Source organism: Saccostrea echinata, unplaced genomic scaffold, assembly GCF_033153115.1.
Source record: "Saccostrea echinata isolate AGI-Se365-2 ecotype Australia unplaced genomic scaffold, CSIRO_AGI_Sech_v1 ptg000054l, whole genome shotgun sequence".
NCBI classification, from domain to species: domain Eukaryota; kingdom Metazoa; phylum Mollusca; class Bivalvia; order Ostreida; family Ostreidae; genus Saccostrea; species Saccostrea echinata.
Window position 1 is genome coordinate 10,836,866 of NW_026889803.1, and position 21,202 is coordinate 10,858,067.

Consider the following 21,202-nt stretch of genomic DNA (forward strand, 5'->3'; position numbering starts at 1 on the left):
TTAAGAAAATGATATAAAACTGGTAAATCTAAACTAAAAGTTAGAATTAAAATAAGAAACAAAAATAAAAATTTTGAAATAAATTTGGAAAAACAAGAAATTAGAAGAATAATAATTTCTCATTATCAAAGTTCGACAAACTTGTAGACTTTACTTTTGTAGACTAGTAAATTTTGCTGATACTGGAAAACATGATTGGTAACTTGCAACACATTCAAGTTAAATATCTTATTTTATACAAGTAGACGAAATATACAAATATGATATCAAGAGGGTCAAAATAAGAGTAAATTTTGAAGTACTCATGCTGGAGTTGCAGAGTTTACAACATCAAATATACAAAAAAAAATCGAAAGTCAATCCAGTTGTATGTTTTATACTTTTTACATATCGTAGATATAAAGTAATAAGATTTCAACACATATTTCTCTCTCCCCCTCTGTCCTACCCCCTCCCCCTTTCCTCTGCCCTAGTCTCTCTCCTCTCCCCCTCCTCCCACACGACTATTTCTCTCACCACTCCCACACCACTCTTCCTCTCTCTCTCACCACTCTTTCTTTCTCTCACCACTCTTTCTCTCTCTCTCTCTCTCTCACCACTCTTTCTCTCTCTCCTCCCCACTCTCCCCCTCTCTCTTTATCTATTTATTGTCCGTGTGACTCAGATACTCTTATTCCTGTGAAATAAACTGTATATATGCATAATACATAGATGTTTTATAGTTATTTACAATAAAAATGATGGAAAAGTATTTATTCTACGACAAAGATAAGATTCTTATCGTTACGTTATTTTGAAAGAAATTATATGATGTTTATTCTTGATCTTTTTACTTTAAACTGGATTCAACAGATTTGTTTATTTATGCAAATAATGAATGTAATTCAAAATTATAAGGGCGGTAACTTCATACAACAGATAATACTGCTTCCCAGTTCACAATTAGATCATTGCGTTGTTTGTTTGTGTATTTAATGAAGAAGAATTTTATATGCTTGAAGAACAATACTTATATGTTTACTAACATACAAGGAAGATATGTCAGCTTGAAATCCCAGTTGGATATTACTCGTTGTTCTGTTATGAAAAGTAGATGCATCATGACTCCCTCGTTATTCTACATGTACGCATTACCCGTATGTCATATTTTCTCATTGCATATAAATGTTCGTTTGGTGCTTTATTCAAATACGTACTGTTCATAAACCTACAAGTATTCCCTACTTGTTGCATGATTCTCCTCTACTAACCATAGACTTCCATTTAACGTTTTTGAATGGATAGTGTTAAATGATTAACCGTTGGGCCATGAGTATAATTTGAGTAAATGTTCACCTTATAAAAAGCCTTAGCCATGCTTCTTGGAAAATTACAATCATTCAATTAAGCGGTAGAGGCATTCAAAAAAAAGAGAGCCATGCAAAATGTGTGCTTAAAAATTGTTACAAGGTTGCCTCTGTCGCACATAGCCCTCCTCAAGCCATGTATCATTATGGAAATAAAGTTTGTGAATCGTAAAATATTTGAAACAAGCATTTAATTCTTAGTCTGAAGGAAGAATTTAAGTTATGAAAAGGACCGGGGGTGCGGGGGGAGGGGAAACGAACATATTAGAAATTCAAAATTCCTTGAGAAACCAAAAAATTAATGCCCGCAGACTTTATTTATATGACAGTAGCAAAATAGGGAGAACCATACTGCAGTGCATGATTTGGAGACAACCCAATCTTATTTACAATATATATATATATATATATATATATATATATATATATATATATATATATATATATATATATATATATATATATATATATATATATATACGTTTGGGGGAAGGGTTTTGTTTTTTATTCCTCAAAGGTTTGTTCCGAAAATGACACATGTTTCTGACAACGATATACCTGTAGGAATGTTATCACAAACTCACAAACCATTTAAGGTCAGATGACACGTTCCTCTAATAACTGTTTAGTATCTCTTCATAAAAAAATATTCATAATTTAAAGTGATCTGATATTATTTAAAAACTCGTGAGCAAGCACGTACAGCTGCACCGGGAGATGGTGTTGAAACATCGAGTCTTACGATTTTTGAAGTGACTAATTATTTTTCTCCCATAACTTAAAATTTTGGGTTGAGACTCAATGATTTGAACTATATATTTTAAGACTTCATACTATATTTGACAATTCATGATCATGAGACCAAAACACCAATATTTAAATTAGAGAAAATTAATTGACTTTCATATAAACATTTTGTCACATTATTGTCGTTATAATGTAGGCATTGATAAAAGAGGGAAAATCCTACTCTGAGAAAGAAAGAGGGGGAAATTTGGCTCTGGTGTGAAATTTATACTCTAGAGTACAGATTCCAAAGGGGGGGGGGGAGCTGGCTATGTGGGAAATCCTACTCTACAACACCGGCACTCGAGAAAACAATGAGTAAATGTACATCTGTCTTACACACATTCAACGTTACGTGAGTCTGGCTAAGCCATTTTGGGGGTTTACTGTTTTACATAAACAAATAAAAGGAACATTTTGTGTTTTTTAAGACGAAAGGTTATCAGGGCCCAGAATCATAAAAGAGTCGTACACTAAATTTAAAATTCTATTCCCTTCAAACAATGAAAGTGACACTTATAAATTAAAATTTACAACAAAGAAAACAGTTTTCAATTAACTTTTCAAATTTAATGTTTGTTTTTTTTTCTATATATAAAACTTTAAGACAATGTTCAAATGCTGACTCTACTCTAAACCTGCTTCATTATCCTCGGGCTGAATTAACTTATTAAGAAACACTGCAACATTACAATTTTCCATTCAAAGTGATCTGCCACTCATTAAAAAATTATCCAGGTACACCTGTATTTGTAAGTTAAGGTCTAGACTCTCAATTATGCAATTTTAATTCAAGATATGTTTGATATGCCCGAAGAAACTCGAATTTGATGCCACATATCGAGCTATTTTGCATTTCATGAGCATAATTTCATGACTAATCTTGAAAGTCACCCTTTCAACGTATGATTGAAGCTTTTTTAACGACCTTTTTAAGTTGCATGAAACCGGTTTTGATTTCTACTGATCGGATTTTTTTATTTAGATTTACATTTATTGTTAACCTTATTCTGCAAATGTTTGCTCTTTGTTTTGATTCCTTTAAGCTGCAATAATGTAGCCCTCTACGATATTCTTGATCTGATGTTTTTAGAAGAGGGCTACAATTCCATGGTGCATTTAATGGTGCAAAAATATTTTTTTTTCAAATACGGGCGTCTTCAGGCAATATAATCGCAAGGTAAAATACTTCAGTACTGCATGTTTTCTGCTCGTTTTCCTCAGCCGCCATGACAGGTCTCGCGTGATGTAATGACTTGCGCTTGAAATTTAGAATAGCTTGCTAAAGTAAATATCGGTGCAGATAAATAATTTCGCCGTACGGTATCACTCTAACATCTGTAAATAAAAGCATTCTATGTGAAATTTTATTCATTTACAGTGTTGTTTATTCTTAAAATAAGAGATATCTATGAGATCCGCTGCCTTGCTCTCGTATTCTCATTGGATGTCCCAAAATAAAATCGATCAAGGACAGTAAACATCGCAGACAATACTTGAATCGCGATAACTTAACGGAACTCTTTCATGGTGGAGGTAGGAAATGTCTGTTGGCTGAGGCCAATTAGGGAAAAGAGTACCAATTAATTTCCCATAGAACTCTATACAAACCTTATGCCCTACCAGTACTTTACTAATTCCCTTTCAAACAAATGTCTGGTATCATTTGAAACTTCATTCTAAGGACTTATTAAAAACATGGGAAAAAAATATACCGTGCCGTTGAGTTCATAGGTCAAATTTGCAGTTGATTACAACTTACAGTAATCGGCAGTAAATGGCACTATACATCTAAAATCAACCCCACTCCTTAAGTTCCCCCTGGTATTTCTATACTTTCTGTAATATTCCCTCATTCCATCATTCATTTCAAACATTAATATTTTTACTTTAAAATGAAAATAATACCTGAATTCAGCCAATCAGGTAACGCCTACCCATTTAGTACTCTTCTCCATCTTGTCTAACCAGGAAATGATGTAAACATCCGGTGATTTAGTATTCTTTTTCCCAATGCAAGATCGCTTTCACTGAAAGTGGGGGATATGAATTTGGGTCCGTCCGTCCGTCTAGCTGTATTTCTGTCTGTAACGCTTTCGTTTCCGCGCGATATCTCGAGAACCCTTTGAGCTTTCGGAGTGAAATTTTGCGTGGCAACTCCCTATGGCGTAAAGAAGAACCCTATTGATTTTGAGGTCAAAAGGTCAAAGGTCAAGGTCAAAATTTCATAAATTCTTTGTTTTAACACTTTCGTTTCCACGCGATATCTCGAGAATCCTTTGAGCTTTTGCAATGAAATTTTACATAACAACTCCCTGTGGCCTAAGGAAGACCTCTATTGATTTTGAGGTCAAAAGGTCAGAGTTCAAGGTCGTAAATTTATACATTCCGTCTGTGTGTTACACTTTTGTTTCCGGGCGATATCTCAAGAAGCTTTTGCAATGAAATTTTATACCATATCTCCCTAGGGCCTCTCTCACCCCTCTCAAAGTGTCCCACCCCGTTTTTTAATTATTATTTACATGTATTGCATTAAAAGTCGCATGGCACTATTTTTAGCACAGGGGCTTGTGGAGAGTTATTACGTATAATACAGGTTGTCGGCGGACATTATATTCTTATTACATCTATAAGAACTGTTTAGTAAAGGCCAAATTAGACACCATGTATTGATTAAAATTTTGACAATATCAAACGTCAATATAAACATTATATGTGAGTTAATGTTTGCATTTAATTTGCTGTATAATCAAGTGCCTCCGTGGTCTAGTGGTATGTTGCTCGCTTAGCAAGTGAGAGGCCCGGGTTCAATCCCCGGACGATTTCTCTCTTTTTTTTATTATTTTTTAATTTAATTATTTTTTTTGGATTTACTAAATGATACTATTCAACATGTGAAATGAAAAAGTTATGATGTCTGGCGTGTACAAACTCACAAAATCATTATTACAGTGTGATAAATATTCTGTATATTAAAAATAATCTTCTATACACATATTAAAGAATATGCAATGAAATCTTTATATCCATATTGGCATTTTTAAATATGCTTCAATATACATGTATACATTCAATAATTCTACAAATACAGGGGGCAGTATGACCCCCCCCCCCTTCCGAACTGCACATGTTCTTCTTTTTTCCCTAAGCGGGGGACACAAATTCTCTGGATTAGCTTGTTATAAGGAGAGATAAGAAAGAAGTCCTCCTGAAATATCTTGCTGAACATTCGCTGAAACACGCTAATAAAACTTTGTGAGGAGTTAATCCTTATATATTGCATTTTTGATGATACTTTTCCCTAAGCTGATTTTTTAACCATTTCTTCCTGAAAATCGTTACGTTTGGAAGCTAATAGAATACTCTAAACATTCCTTATTAGACAACCTACTATTTGGAGTTCAACCCTAGGCAATACATTTAATTTAAACATAATGATTGTTCGAATTATTCGATTGCCACTACTTACTCCCCGGAAATCTTGTGAGATTTATATTATAGCTTCCTCGACTCCGACGCAAAAAAGCGTCAGTAAGTTATGTAACGTGCAACGCGGCCAAGCTGGTGTGTGGTGATATGTCTTGTATCACCGAGGCGTTACACTCAGGTTCGTTAACCTGTTAACTCAGGTTTTTGTTGACCAAATACAATGTATTTACAAACTTTAGTACAATTAAAACAAATACAAAGGGTTTCTTATTGATTGGATGACCACTAATTGTGGTCAACGGGTATCTCCCGCACACGAATTTCCTCTGGTCCTGCCACTCTACCTATACTGTCAACTGCTGGTAATTCCCCCACCTTCGTGGTACATGTATGCCAACCTCTCTCAATAACCAACCAACTGCCTTATTCAGGTCTTACGTTCTGGCTATTGTATACTCTCAGCTAGGTGCCCTCCGCAACTGTATACATTATTCAGGTCTTACTACAATGTAAAAGACGACACACAGCTAAGAACTACAGCAAACACCGTCTCTAGAGAGGTTTCAAAAACACTATAATACAGTGTGTATTATCACAGTGCAATCCCAGTGCCTCGGCAGTTTCGACCTACTTACATGATCGTAGAATTAATAATTTTTAGTGTTTAAGAAATGAAATAAAAACGTATGTCCAACGTTTTATACGAAACTAAACGACAAAAACCATTTCCGTTTCAATTAGATAACCGCGAGGTAATCGCGATACTAAGTATTCAAGTTGTGATGTTGACAAGCACGAAAATTAACCGATATATTGTCTATTCATTAACTATTTGGATGAATTTAAGTCTTGCATTACTACATTTTTAGTTCAGGTAAGAAATGTTTATAAAGTAGTCACTTTCTATTAATTTAAGCCAAAATTCGTGCGGTAGTGAATCACTCCTGCACTTGCACCATTACGGAGATCCTAAGGAGTTGTAGCCCCTCCCCCCCCCCCCAAAAAAAAAAACATGGAGAGGGCTACATTTTTGCAGGTAGAGGGGACACAGATACTGAACCACAGAATATTTCAGCCATCGAAAAATGCCCTGTCATTGAGGTTATATCATTTACAGGGTTATGTGGCTATTACCATAGATTTATATGTGGTTTTCCTTCGATCAAACCTAACAGGAAAGGGGGAAAATGAATGGATTGCTAAGTGCCAAACAGCTTAAAGTTGGAAAATGAGTCAAAACCATGTTTTTCTTTTAAGAAAATTGTATCACAAAACAAAAGATTTCTGTGAAATATGAATATAGCGAAATTTTGACAACTCAGCTGCACTGTAAAGCAAGAAAAAAAAACCTGCAAAATATAAGTGCCGGAAAAACAAATGCTGTATCTATCGCTTTGTTTTTATCGTCAATGTCAACAATGTCAAGGTCACGCGTCCTTTATTTTTAGCGTGAAACTTGTAAACAACATTGAATTGGGGCAAGCAGAAGTAAGGAATAAGTTACGATCATCTTTTCTGAAGATTGTATCAAAATTTTCAGTCATCCAACATTTATATCTATGGAATTGAAACCATGGTAAATTCTTCAACTTTTCAGCGCATGCGTACAATAAAGAGGAAGAAGTGAAGCAATATTTTTGAGATGTGTTATACAAAGATTTTTTTACTTTTATTTTTCTCCATTAAATTAGATTTTTTAGGTTCTGAAATCTGTAATTTTCTGAAACCTAATATCTTCAAGAACTGAACAAAATTTGCATGTGTCATGCAAAAATTCTACTCTTGTCAAATTTCCCGTTTGTCCGTCACAGTGTCACTTTAAGCTTTCTAGGAACTCCAATATCATTTGGTTAACAACAATACTCTCTCACCCTGGCTTTGCTTCCTGTTTATCCTAATAACGCTAGTAAGACGGCTTTGGCACAGTTCTTCTCAGAAAATAGAAGGACAAATATGTCAGCAAGACATTGTCTAATCAGAAAGACATAAAGCGTCTTTCAAAAAGAATTTCCGGCAGTACTAGTAGTGTTAGCGTGCAAGCATTTCCGGTATTACTGGTATGGACACTAGGTTACAAGGACAGACAATAGTGTTTTGAAATTGCTGTTCTATTTTAAAGAACCACCGGGCCAGGTAGCAAGACGGATAGACATCCTTTGCACGTATGACTTGGATATATGGCACAGACCCGGTACAAAGCATTGTAGTGCCAGTAGCCTTAGTATTCATCAATGTTTATTTTCCAAAGACTCGGAGAAAAACGTGCCAACTCACAGAATTGAACCCCACATCTGAGGAATAGTCACAAGGTGGATTTTGTAACAAAATCATCTATGTTCTATTACAAATCTTCTAGACGAGGATGAGGAGATTTAAAAAAAAATACTCAGTAATAAAAATAAAGAGCGTCCAAAATCTGAGATCAAGCACGAAGACAAAGTTATACCAAATCAGTTGGCATCCAGTGGAGTCAGAAATTTTAAGGTTACCTTTAGTGCAGACAGTGTATAGGTAATGAAAAGACTCACCAAGTTATTGACCCTTGTCTTTAAAAGGAGAAATATTCTACAGCAGTGTTATGATGCCCGAACATCTGGAGTGAAGAACAAGACTCTATAATGAGTCAAATCCAGAGAACGCTCCTATTCTACTAATGCTATAGTAAGATGTTAGAAGCTGTGTACCAAGCTGTTCTTAGTGCAGAAAAAAAAACTGAAGAACCATGCTGCAGGGAAATCAATTATGGAATTGGATCAAACAGGGTTTCCAATGGAACTGAGGCAGCAGACTTAATGGGACCATTGCCAGAAATCACTGATGGCATGTACTTGTAGTTCAAGACTACTTTATTAAATGGACTGAAGCGTCCATATGATTAAGTTTGACAGTATGAAAACCGTTTATTTAAGGAAATTTTAATGAAACATTCTTGATATTTCTTGGTATTTACAATACTAGAACTAGGGCCTTTCGCCCGAAATTGGATGGAATGGTCAAGCGCTATAGCAAAACCTTGGCGACAATGTTAATTGCATATGATTAGAACCTTCAACACAAATGTGACAAATATTTACCATATGTGCTGATGTACCGGTCTGCGTACATGAGAACACACAGGAGATACTCGTAACATGCATGAATATGCTAGGGAGAAAAGTTTCAATCCACTAAGATAATGTATGAACTGCCTAAAGGTCTTCAAAGGACTAATATCGGATTTTACAGCATGTCATGGATTATCGATATATAGGACAGTTCAGACAGGATGAGACACTATGAGGCTCAGAGATTTAGTTTAGAAACAGATGGTGTAAGTGATGCAAGGAAGCAGTAACGGAAGAATATGAAAATTGTAAATCGCTATGCAAATAAAATTTGTACTTTTGCAAAGAATTATAAATTGAAGCGGGTGAAGGTTTAGATTATCAACCAACACGTATATTATTTTCATTTCTTTTATTTTTCCACAAGTTTCTGTTACATTCCTTCATTTTATCAAGAGCTATTTAACTTTTTTGCCTGCTTGACCTAGTTTTCTGCAGTGTGGCATTCTTTGCGCTTTCGTGCTATTACCTGTCGCTCTATGCATTTGTTCCAATACTAGTAACCTATGTATGAGATACAACCTAATATCTTTTTTGATAGTTATTATTTGCTTAGTGTTGACAGTTTTTGCACAGAAAGAGAGAGGGGGAGGGAGAGAGACAGAGAGAGAGTAAGATGGAAATGAAAATAAAAGGAGGTGGGAGGGAGAAAGAGAGAGTGCTTGGAAACAAAGAACATTGATTTCGTGCATGTGCCCCTTGTCAGTTAGCAGGTGAAGATCTTTCAATTGTTTAATCTTGATAGTGCTACAAATGGTGTTCATGCAGAGTTACTATTAAACTTTTTTTCCTCAATTGTCTAAAGGGATACTACATAGTTAGTGATTCCCAGAGCAATTACCATGGATCAAACTAATTTACCGATTACAAAATTGTCAAATGATAATCATGGTGTCACATAAATTGATAAGAATATTTTTTTTAACTCTCACAAGTGAAAAGCCCCTCTCAAATCACATTATGTAATGCATTTTTTTTAAAATGGGAAATTGATCACTTCTTGCCATAGTTACGCACGCAACCATAAATAAAACGGTCATTGTATGATATCTGCTGGGCTTGTCCCTGTAAAACAAAAATGGCGGACTGGGAATCAGGTCTGTACACTTGGTTAAAATATTTGCAATGATTTTTTTATTGCTAAACTAATTATATTTTTCTGGTATGTCTGAGGGGAAATCTGACATATCTTTGAGTGCATTGCATTATAATTATTGGAATATTATTTGGGGTAAAAACAAAACGTTAATCCGTTCTTCTTCTTCTTTTTTTATTTTTTAAAATAATTTGGCATTAAATTACTACCTCAGTGCTCAGTAAAGAATTCTTTTGTTAATGTATAATTTTGTGGTCGAAATTTCAGTTGATTTGGAAAAAAATTAAAAAAATTTATGAAGCATTTTCTTCGACAAAACGTCTCTTACTTTGAAAGAAAATAAAGAAGTTTTAAAACAGGAAACGTGTGGCAAGATTAAAGATCATTATGATCCAAAGTATACTAGTATGATCTAAATTTACTTAGTTAATAGACGTGTTGTCTCAATATGCATAAATGAATAAATTATAAAAATCAAATTTATTATTTCACAAAAAGCAAGAGAAATTACAAGACAGCCAAAATCAGGAGCGTAAAATTTCGGGGTTTTCTGTCTCCTAGGAAAGCCTCCATTAACACCCCCACAGCAAAATGTCCAATCTTTCGATCAAGGATCCCCTCCTGGGTACAATGCCTCCCAGTATTCAGGACTTGGACCTATGCCGGTAACAGGTCAACCAGGGGTGGGGCAGCCATACGGATACGTGAGTATTTTTATTACATTCTAGACAACATATGGCGCATGGAGAAAATTTTGTTTAAACGTGGTTTGTTTAAATCGATACAAGACAATATGCGGCACATAGAGAACATTTTCAGTTGCTTAAAAATGATTTCCTCTGATAGCTTTTCAAAAAGAATATTACGTAATATCAAAGGTATTTAATTTTGATGCTTGAAAATTATCTAGCGCATCGATAGCGGCATTTATCATATACTTAGTAATAAATACACCGATTCCGTACTATGCGATATGGGTGACGTCATAATACCTAGGACCGGTCATATTTTAAAGAGAAAGGTCATATGCATGCCCGAAACATTCTTAAATGACAATGTTAACTCACATATAAGATATCTTAGGTATATAATAAATTAAATACTATACATACTAAAATCCATATCATATACATGTATCATATCCGCCCGAGGGTCCGAGGGATAATATGGGGCCCAAGGGTTAATATGACATACATCTGTATGACATGGAATTATGTACTTAGTATCTTATTTATCATTTGCTTAAAATTTTTAGTAATCTTCTTTATTTATAAGATTAAATCTGAGTAGGATAATTTGAAGTGAATTCATTAAAACCAGTTTTCATTCTTGTTTTAAACGTGTACAAAGTACATGTATGTTGTTAAACCTTTTTACTCGCCCATTCGAAAGGTACACCTGCTTAACCTGGATGCCACATCTCATGGTGCTTTAAAAGGTTTATCTACCTGAACTTCTTTATCAATGAAATAATAAATAGTATTTCAACCTTTCTTGGATATTTTCAAACCAAGTATCAAAGTATTTTCATTTTCTCTATATTTACTTCAGAAAGTCTTGGTGATAGAGCAACACTTCAGTAATATTTTGAATTGATGCTGCATGAACATAGATTACTAGAGGGCAATTTAATACTAATATAAAATTAAAATGCTTCTTCCCTTCCACGACGTAGCATACCACCAACACCACTGTGGTCGTACAACAACAACAGGTCCCAACTCGACCTCCACCGAGAGACTGGAGCACCGGTATTTGCGGCTGTTTCGAAGACATGGCATCCTGTACGTTTGTTTCAAATATACATAAAATCCACAGGCGCTTGACGTTTTTAACCTTTCTTTCCATAAATAAAAAATCCCCCATACTATAATAATAACAAGGTTCGTCACGGTCGCCATCTTGAATTTTTCAGTTCAGCTACTTCGCCGCGATTTTTAGTCTACAATGTGTTTAAAATGAACGGATACAACCGTTTCCCTCAAGTACTTACTTTAACTATGCCTCCACTTTCGGACAATTCAACTCAAATCACATTAAATCCTCTCTAATTCTTAAAATGTCGCTTCAAACTCAGTCTACTGCTACCGATTCCGTAAAACTTAGAAAAGGGAGGCCGGAAGTTGATGTTGCTATGTAAATGGGAATTCCCTCTACTTAAATTTCATTGGTTAAAAGAAATATGACGTTTCGCGGGAAAAATCATGCAAAGACAGTAACAAACTTTTTCGACATGTTGAATGCTGAGCAGGCCGATGCTTTCCATAATCATCGGAAATAATGTGTGAAATATTTTTTTTCTTTTATTTTGTAGAAGACCAGAAGTCTCTGATGAGACTGTAGCTCTACTGGTCTGTTTGTATAACAAAAGAAAAGTAGCACTTGGATTTGAAACATTGCAACATGCAACAATAAATAGAATTATGTATCTTAATGTAGTCTACTTTTGTGACAAGTTATATTGAAATCAAATGAAAACTAGGAGTAGTAGCGTTTTGAAAGTATTTCACGGAAATTTCTATTTTTAGTACCAGTAACCATGACAACACCATTCACCCAAATAAAAAAAACAGAAATACATATTATGTATCGTAGTGTATTCTAACTGTGTGCCAAATTAGATTGAAATCAGACCAAAATTGTAGGAGGAGTAACGTTTTAAAGGAATTTCACAGAAATTTCTATTTTAAGTAACCATGGCAACACTGTTCATCGAATTCAAAAACCAATGCAATAAATTATGTATCTTAGTATAGTCTTCTTGTATGCCTAATTATATTAGAAGCAGACTAAAACTGTAGGAGGAGTAGTGTTTTAAAGGAATTTCACAGAAATTTCTATTTTTTGTAACCATGGCAACACCGTCCATTGAATTCAAAAACCGATGCAATAAATTATGCATCTTAGTGTAGTGTACTTGTGTGCCAAGTTATATTGAAATCGGACCAAAACTGTAGGAGGAGTATCGTTTTAAAGGAATTTCACAGAAATTTCTATTTTTAGTAACCATGGCAACACCGTCCATCGAAATCAAAAACCGATGCACTAAATTATGTATCTTAGTGTAGTGTACTTGTGTGCCAAGTTATATTGAAATCGGACCAAAACTGTAGGAGGAGTAGCGTTTTAAAGGAATTTCACAGAAATTTCTATTTTTAGTAACCATGGCAACACCGTCCATCGAAATCAAAAACCGATGCACTAAATTATGTATCTTAGTGTAGTCTACTTGTGTGCCAAGTTATATTGAAATCGGACCAAAACTGTAGGAGGAGTAGCGTTTTAAAGGAATTTCACAGAAATTTCTATTTTTAGTAACCATGGCAACACCGTCCATCGAAATCAAAAACTGATGCACTAAATTATGTATCTTAGTGTAGTCTACTTGTGTGCCAAGTTATATTGAAATCGGACCAAAACTGTAGGAGGAGTAGCGTTTTAAAGGAATTTCACAGAAATTTCTATTTTTAGTAACCATGGCAACACCGTCCATCGAAATCAAAAACCGATGCACTAAATTATGTATCTTAGTGTAGTCTACTTGTGTGCCAAGTTATATTGAAATCGGACCAAAACTGTAGGAGGAGTAGCGTTTTAAAGGAATTTCACAGAAATTTCTATTTTTAGTAACCATGGCAACACCGTCCATCGAAATCAAAAACCGATGCACTAAATTATGTATCTTAGTGTAGTCTACTTGTGTGCCAAGTTATATTGAAATCGGACCAAAACTGTAGGAGGAGTAGCGTTTTAAAGGAATTTCACAGAAATTTCTATTTTTAGTAACCATGGCAACACCGTCCATCGAAATCAAAAACCGATGCACTAAATTATGTATCTTAGTGTAGTCTACTTGTGTGCCAAGTTATATTGAAATCGGACCAAAACTGTAGGAGGAGTAGCGTTTTAAAGGAATTTCACAGAAATTTCTATTTTTAGTAACCATGGCAACACCGTCCATCGAAATCAAAAACCGATGCACTAAATTATGTATCTTAGTGTAGTCTACTTGTGTGCCAAGTTATATTGAAATCGGACCAAAACTGTAGGAGGAGTAGCGTTTTGAAAAATTGTTTACAGACAGACGGACAGACAGACAGACAGACAGACGGACGGACGGACGACGGACACCTTACTATCGCATAAGCTCTTCTGGTCTCTGACCAGTAGAGCTAAAAAAAATCATGAGGAAATAAAAATTATGCTTGGTCCTGGAATTCTGGGTACTAATTTCTCGTGTAAACCAGACCCCTTACATTCTGGCATAAATATTTCTTCCCTATTATGGTACTATTTTTCAGTGTTTGGAAGCGATGAAAATTATAAAATAGAAGGATGGATATGTGTATTTTTTATTTTTCATCACAGTGGTGAGGTGGCCCAGATCACTGAACCTCCATGTCCCCTCTTTCTACAGGCGCGAAGCTGTCTTTGCAAGTATGCAAGTTCGTTACTACACATCGTTTTTTTTTTTTTTAAATCTAGGTCTGAGAGAGAGAGAGAGAGAGAGAGAGAGAGAGAGAGAGAGAGAGATTGTTGAGAGAAAAAAATATTAGCATCAGCCGGCAAATTTTTTTTTTTTCAAATTATTAATTGTCATTATTTCGAATCAAATTTTATATTATAACGTCTATTTGAAATCTTTTATTGAATCATATTGCCAAATCCAAATAAATCATTAATCTATAGTAAGTGTTCTATAACACATTAATAATTCTATAAGACCTTTGAGAAATTAAGTTTAATTATCGTTAAATGGCTTGATCAAATAGTATACTGGCGGATTTAGAGGGGGGCAGGGGACCAGCCCCCTCCCTTTGTGTCCAAAATATACATAAGATTTAATAAATTAAGCAATTTTTCTGGGTGTGGCTGTGAGCCCCTACCCTGACCCCAAACTGGTCGCCCCCCCCCCCTTTTCAAGATTCCTGGATCCGCCACTGTAGTATATGATTTTAAAATTATTTTTGCAACCAACATTTAAAATACTTGTTGCTGAACATTATTAAAACATATTATAACAGAGAGCAGACGATACAAATGTAGCGGTAAAAGATTCTGCATGCCTCAAGTACATTTACAATAAGTTTCCGAGAAAGTTAAACTTCGTGTTAAAAACAATTTTACTGCCTTGTCTTTCATAAGAAAAGCCAAATATCATGCTACTCCCTGCAAGAATGTGATTGAAATATTTGTGCAAGCCCCCGCCCCAAACAAGGCTTCGCCTAAGACCTACGGGTGGCCTCACAGATTATATTGCCATTCATTTGTTTTTAAGGGAGGACCAATTGATTCCGGAGGGGGGGACTGGGCTGGCAATTTTTTTCCCAGCTTTATTTCCATGTCAGTGAAGGACAATCAAATTTATTATCAAAATATGCCAGACCCCCCCCCCCCCTAAATTTCAGAATTAAATTGTAAACGCTTTTATGTTTTGACAATGTAATTGTATTTTTATTTGGATTTAAGCCCCCCCCCCCCCCTTTACTTTTAGGTGTGTAACTACGCTTCTGTATGTAAAATACAGTGTATACTATTCAGCCTAAATATTTCAGTGTTTCTTAAATAGCAGTTGAAAAAGTACACAGTTTTAGGCTAAATATATATTTATTTGCAAACAGTTGGGGACTATAGATGTATCAATATATATTACTAAATTATTTATAAAATACGTACCAGTAGTCTAGAACTGCTCAAGCTCCATTTTTAAACAGTTCTTAATACATGTATTAATATAACTCTCAAGATATCCACCAATCAGAAAAGGGCTTTCCCGGATTGTGACGTTCTAACATCAACTTCCGGCCTCCCTTTTCTAAGTTTTACGGAATCGGTAGCAGTAGACTGAGTTTGAAGCGACATTTTAAGAATTAGAGAGGATTTAATGTGATTTGAGTTGAATTGTCCGAAAGTGGAGGCATAGTTAAAGTAAGTACTTGAGGGAAACGGTTGTATCCGTTCATTTTAAACACATTGTAGACTAAAAATCGCGGCGAAGTAGCTGAACTGAAAAATTCAAGATGGCGACCGTGACGAACCTTGTTATTATTATAGTATGGGGGATTTTTTTATTTATGGAAAGAAAGGTTAAAAACGTCAAGCGCCTGTGATAAAATCAAAGAAATCTACTTTGATTTTAAACGATATTATTTGAATGAGAGATTACATTTGCTATGAAGGTTGTGTACATTAAAAAAAATCATCCACTGTCGACGTCTCCAAATTATGGCAAGTAAAACGTTGGAATATTCGATCTTTTTCATTTGTATATAATTTTCCATATATACTCTATAAGTTTCCATTTGTGTTTTATAATTTTCAATTTGTATTGTATAATTTTTATTTGTATTCTACAATTTTTCATTTGTATTGTATAACAACAAACGAAAACTTATAGAAAACAAATAAAAATTTTACGATGCAAATGAAATATTATAGAATACGAAATTTGATGGAAAATTTTACAATACAAATGGAAATTTTGCCATAAAAATGAAAATTTATACAATACAAATGGAAAAGCTCGAATATTGCAACGTTTGACATGCCATACCAAATGTATAGCATACATTGTATTCAATACATTTAGGTATGTAATTTGATTTCATATTTTATAAAGATGGAAATATTAAGGTTATTTAGTAAAACAATTTTTAATCAATATTTTAAATAATAATATGTATACAAGTATTCTAACAATGTCTTGCAAATGATTTGATTTTTTTTTTCGTTTTGAGATAATATTTTTGTATGGGAACATATACATGTAAAGTTATTTCGTGAGAAATTAAAAGATTTCATTCTCTTCTATTGAGCCCCTGAAATCTTTTAATCAACAGATTCCTTTATTTTAAAACAGGTTGTGCTGTGACTTGGTGTGCAAATTGCTACATGTGTTACCTCTCAACAAAGCTTGGAGAGTCCTGTTGTCTGCCATTAGCTATCGCAGGATATGGTTCTTTGGTTCCTCTCCGAACCAAAGTCCGCGCAGAAAACAACATTGTCGTAAGTCTACATCTTTTGCAAATTTGCATAATTACATGACCTGTCTGGCGACGTTTCTTTCATAATAAATACAATATTAAATAATTCGAAAACATGGCTGGTAACTAAACATTATTAACAAGGCTGTTTGGTGTCAAATGTCAGTTTCTTTCATCATGAAATTCAAGTATGCTTGCCATGATATTCAAAATTATTTCTCACGGTACCCGAAGGCAAAAGAATTTTCATAAAGTTTAAAAGGCTAAGTCAAGCTGTTGATTAAAAAAAGACATCTACAAAAATATCTTTCAAACAGACAAAAATATATCTTTATGTCGTATCGCTTTTCCTTTTCCTAAAGAAACATTTCTTTTCCAAAACACATATCTTTTAACTTTTTCCTAAATTTAAAAGAAAATAAATTCAGAGATGTTTCATAACAAGATATTTCTCTCCATGATTTCTACAAAGAGTATTTCGTTGTCTCTTGACGAGTTAACATGATACATAACATAAATAAAAAAAATATATAACAAAATACATGTATATACTGATATGCCCATGTACAACTTGATTGATATCGAACCTTCTTCATAACAATTTGAATCAATGGCATATTATCACATGATCATCTCATTGCATCTTTTTTCTTGGAGAGATTTCTCTTATACATACAGATATATCTTTCTTCTTAATGACTTTAAAATAACGCAATAGATATCACAGTACAAAAAATTATGAGATATCTCCATGAATTAAAGAGATATCTTGTTTTTAGAATATATAGTAAACCTGACTGAGATTAAACATTTGTACTGCGTCAAGTATTAATACTCCACGTATTTTTTGATCGGTCTTGTCTGTTGGCCAAAAAACAAAATGTCAGAAAAAATGCATGAAATATTTTCTATTTGTATTGCAGGGCAGTATCTGTGAGGACTGTTGCATGGTTTGCTGGTGCCCCGCATGCGTCATGTGTCAACTGTCACGTGAGCATGATAACATGCAGCTGAACCAACAGATAATTGTCAGATGACATTCTTAAATATTGTTTTGTTATACTAAAAATTAGTCTCATTCGTCTGGAGTTAGATCTGGTATATAACATTTTAATTTCTTAGTCACATACTACAGACATTTTGTTTTGGTTGCTGCATCTTTCTTTTTTAGTCATGAGCCAAACACTTGATTTATTGAGAGAACAGTCGATTGATTGGTTATTTTCAGTTCTGTCCTCAGAAATTCTTGCAAATCAAGAACGAACATTTATCATTGAAAGGAAAATACAATAGAAGACATTGTCCATTATAAAGCAATTTGCCTCATATAGATAATAAAAACTGTTGAAACTCATAATGCTTTTAATGTTCTTTTTAACTATGGTCCTGCTAGACACATCATAATGAAAAAGAAAAGGTAATCGACCTCGAAAAACCTTCAAACAATACAAATCCGTAAACAGACCATAAAAATACGGACCCCTGGAAACACCAGAAGTGGAATCAGGTGCGTAGAAGGAGTAAGCATCCCCTGTCGACCGGTCACATCCGCCTTGTGCTCCTTGTCATGATCGGGGGAAAACGGAAAAATCCGTAGAAAATTCAGAGTAAAAACAAGATGTGTTTGTTAAACACTGATGTCCCCGTATGGCAGCTTATGGCGAAGCTTAAAGTTTCTCAAATGCAAGTCAAAATCCGGGCCAAAAGATAAAAAATGTTGGTACCCAAAGAAAGGTCTTGTCTCGAGGAATATACTTGTGAAATTTGAAAGCCCTAGCTGCAACTGTTCAAAAGTTATGGCGAAGGTTCAAGTTTTTTTAAAAGTAAGTAAAACGTCAAGGTCAAGGTCAAAGTTGTTGAAATCCAAAGGAAGGTCTTGTCACAAGGATTACATATGTGAAGTATGAAAGTCCTAGCGCCAACCATTCAAAAGTTATGGCCATGGTTAAAGTTTTTCGAAAGTAGGTCAAACTCCTATGACAAGGTCAAATGGTCAAAGTGGTTGGTTTCGAAAGGAAGGTCTTGTCACAAGGATTACATATGTGAAGTATGGAAGTCCTAGCACCAACCATTCAAAAGTTAAGGCCAAGGTTAAAGTTTTTCAAAAGTAGGTCAAACTCCAAGGTCAAAGTGGTTGGTATCCAAAGGAAGGTAATGTCAAAAAAATTACATATGTGAAGTATGAAAGCCCTAGCATCAACTATTCACAAGTAATAACCAAGGTTAAAGTTTTTCGAAAGTATGTCAAACTCCTAGGTCAAGGCCAAAAGGACAAAATGGTGGATGTCCAAAGGAAGGTCTTGTCAAAAGGAATACATATATGAAGTATGAAAGCCCTTGCTTCAACCGTTCAAAAGTTATGGCCAAGGTTAAAGTTTTTCAAAAGTAGGTCAAACTCCTAGGTCAAGGTCAAAGAGTCAAAGAGGTTGATATACAGAGAAAGGTCCTGTCACAAAGAATACACATGTGAGGTGTGAAACCCCAAGCTCCAACTGTTCAAAAGTTATGGCCAAGGTTAAAGTTTTTCAAAGGTAGGTCAAACTCCAAGGTCAAGGTCAAAAGATCAAAATTGTTGATATCCTAATGAAGGCCGTGTCACAACGAATACACATGTGAAGTTTGAAACCACAAGCACCAACTGTCTAGAAGTTATGGCCAAGGTTAAAGTCTCATAAAATTTTGCAAAAGTGAGTCAAACTCCTAGGTCAAGATAAAAAGGTCAAATATGATGGTATCCAAAGAAAGGTCTTGTCACAAGGAATACGCATGTGAAATATGAAAGTCATAGCTCCAACCAATCAAAAGGTATGGGCAAGGTTAAAGTTGACAACAGACAGACAGACAAACAGAGAGACAGGACAAAAACAATATACCCCCAGGATCTTTCGATCCGGGGGCATAATAATGGCCTTATAATTAGTTTGAAAAACGTCAGTAAGCATTTGACTTAATGATAAGTTGTATTTGCTGACAAGGTCGTTGTATCGACCATGAAACATGCGAAATGATGACTTCAAACGAGACTGTTGATATCCTTGTTTCATCGTCGCCCGCGTGGCGCAGTGGTTAGAGCGTCTGCTCTAGAGTCGCGAAGTAAGGAGTTGATCCTTACGTCGCGGGTTCGAATCCCACTGTGGGACGTGGAGACCGGTCCTTCGGATGAGACCGTATAAACCGAGGTCCCGGGTCGCAGTAGGTGCTGGCACGAAAAAGATCTCTCACTGCTCAATGGCCGTAAGTGCCGAGTATAGGACAAAATTTGCAGCTCTCCACCGGCAAGTGGTGGCGTCTCCATATGAGTGAAAAATTCTCGAGAGGGACGTTAAACAACATACAATCAATCAATCAATCAATCCTTGTTTCATCAACTTGTGTGTCAATTGATAAACCCGTTTTAGAAATTGAAAGTAACTATTGTTGATTGATAAAGCTTTATGAAAATATGAAAAGACATGAAAATTTCCGAGTTCCAATTTTATTGAAAAAGCAGTTATCTATAAGCCTAGTTTTTGATTTATCGTGAGTTGTAGAAAAGGCATACGTTTTGATGTTACAGTGTACTGACTTTTGGAAAAATATGGATTTTCAATTTTCTAAAAGATCTTAGTTATTGCTTCCTCCTTGTACATTTATGCCCCCGTATCGAAGATTCGGGGGTATATAGTTTTTGCCCTGTCCGTCCGTCCGTCTGTCTGTCTGTCTATTTGTCTGTTTGTCCGCAAAAACTTTAACATTGCCCATAACTTTTGATTGGTTGGAGCTATGGCTTTCATATTTCACATGTGTATTTCTTGTGACAAGACCTTTCTTTGGGTACCACCATATTTGACCTTTTGACCTTGATCTTGGAGTTTGGCCCAGTTTTGCAAAATTTTACCCAACTTTAACCTTGGCCATAACTTTTGAACGGTTGGTGCTAAGGCTTTCATACTTCACATATGTAATCCTTGTGACAAGACCTTCCTTTGGATACCAACAACTTCGACCCTTTGACCTTGACCTTGGAGATTGACCTACTTTTGAAAAACTTTAACCTTGGCCATAACTTTTGAAGGATCGGTGCTTCAGCTTCATATTTCACCAGTATATTTCTTGTGAGAAGGCCTTTCCTTAGGTACCATTAATTTTGACCATTTGACCTTAACTTTAACCTTTTCCATATCTATTCAATGGTTGCTGCTAGGGCTCTCATATTTCACAGGTATATTCCTCGAGACAAGACCTTACTTTGGGTACCAACATATTTGGTTTGCATTTGAGAAAGTTTAACCTGGCTATAAGTTGCCATACGAGGGCATCAGTGTTTCACAAACACATCTTGTTTTTATTGTCGGCACTTTTTTTTTTTTTTTTTTTTTTTTTTTTTTTTTGTTTTTTTTTTGCGGATTAAATTCCTTCAAAATTGAAAACGTAGCTTTCAAATTAAAAATCTTATCTGGTAATAATCAATAGGTGTAA

General features: G+C 35.0%; 1 protein-coding gene across 1 annotated transcript; it reads left to right on the forward strand.

The window, feature by feature from the left end:
- Nucleotides 1–9,685: 9,685 nt before the first annotated feature.
- On the forward strand, nucleotides 9,686–18,101 carry LOC133205702 (placenta-specific gene 8 protein-like). The gene is made up of 5 exons (XM_061341563.1): nucleotides 9,686–9,762; nucleotides 10,323–10,465; nucleotides 11,437–11,545; nucleotides 16,621–16,766; nucleotides 17,668–18,101. The coding sequence occupies exons 1-5, from the start codon at nucleotides 9,744–9,746 to the stop codon at nucleotides 17,779–17,781; spliced, it is 531 nt and encodes a 176-aa protein (XP_061197547.1). The 5' UTR covers nucleotides 9,686–9,743; the 3' UTR covers nucleotides 17,782–18,101.
- Nucleotides 18,102–21,202: the final 3,101 nt, after the last annotated feature.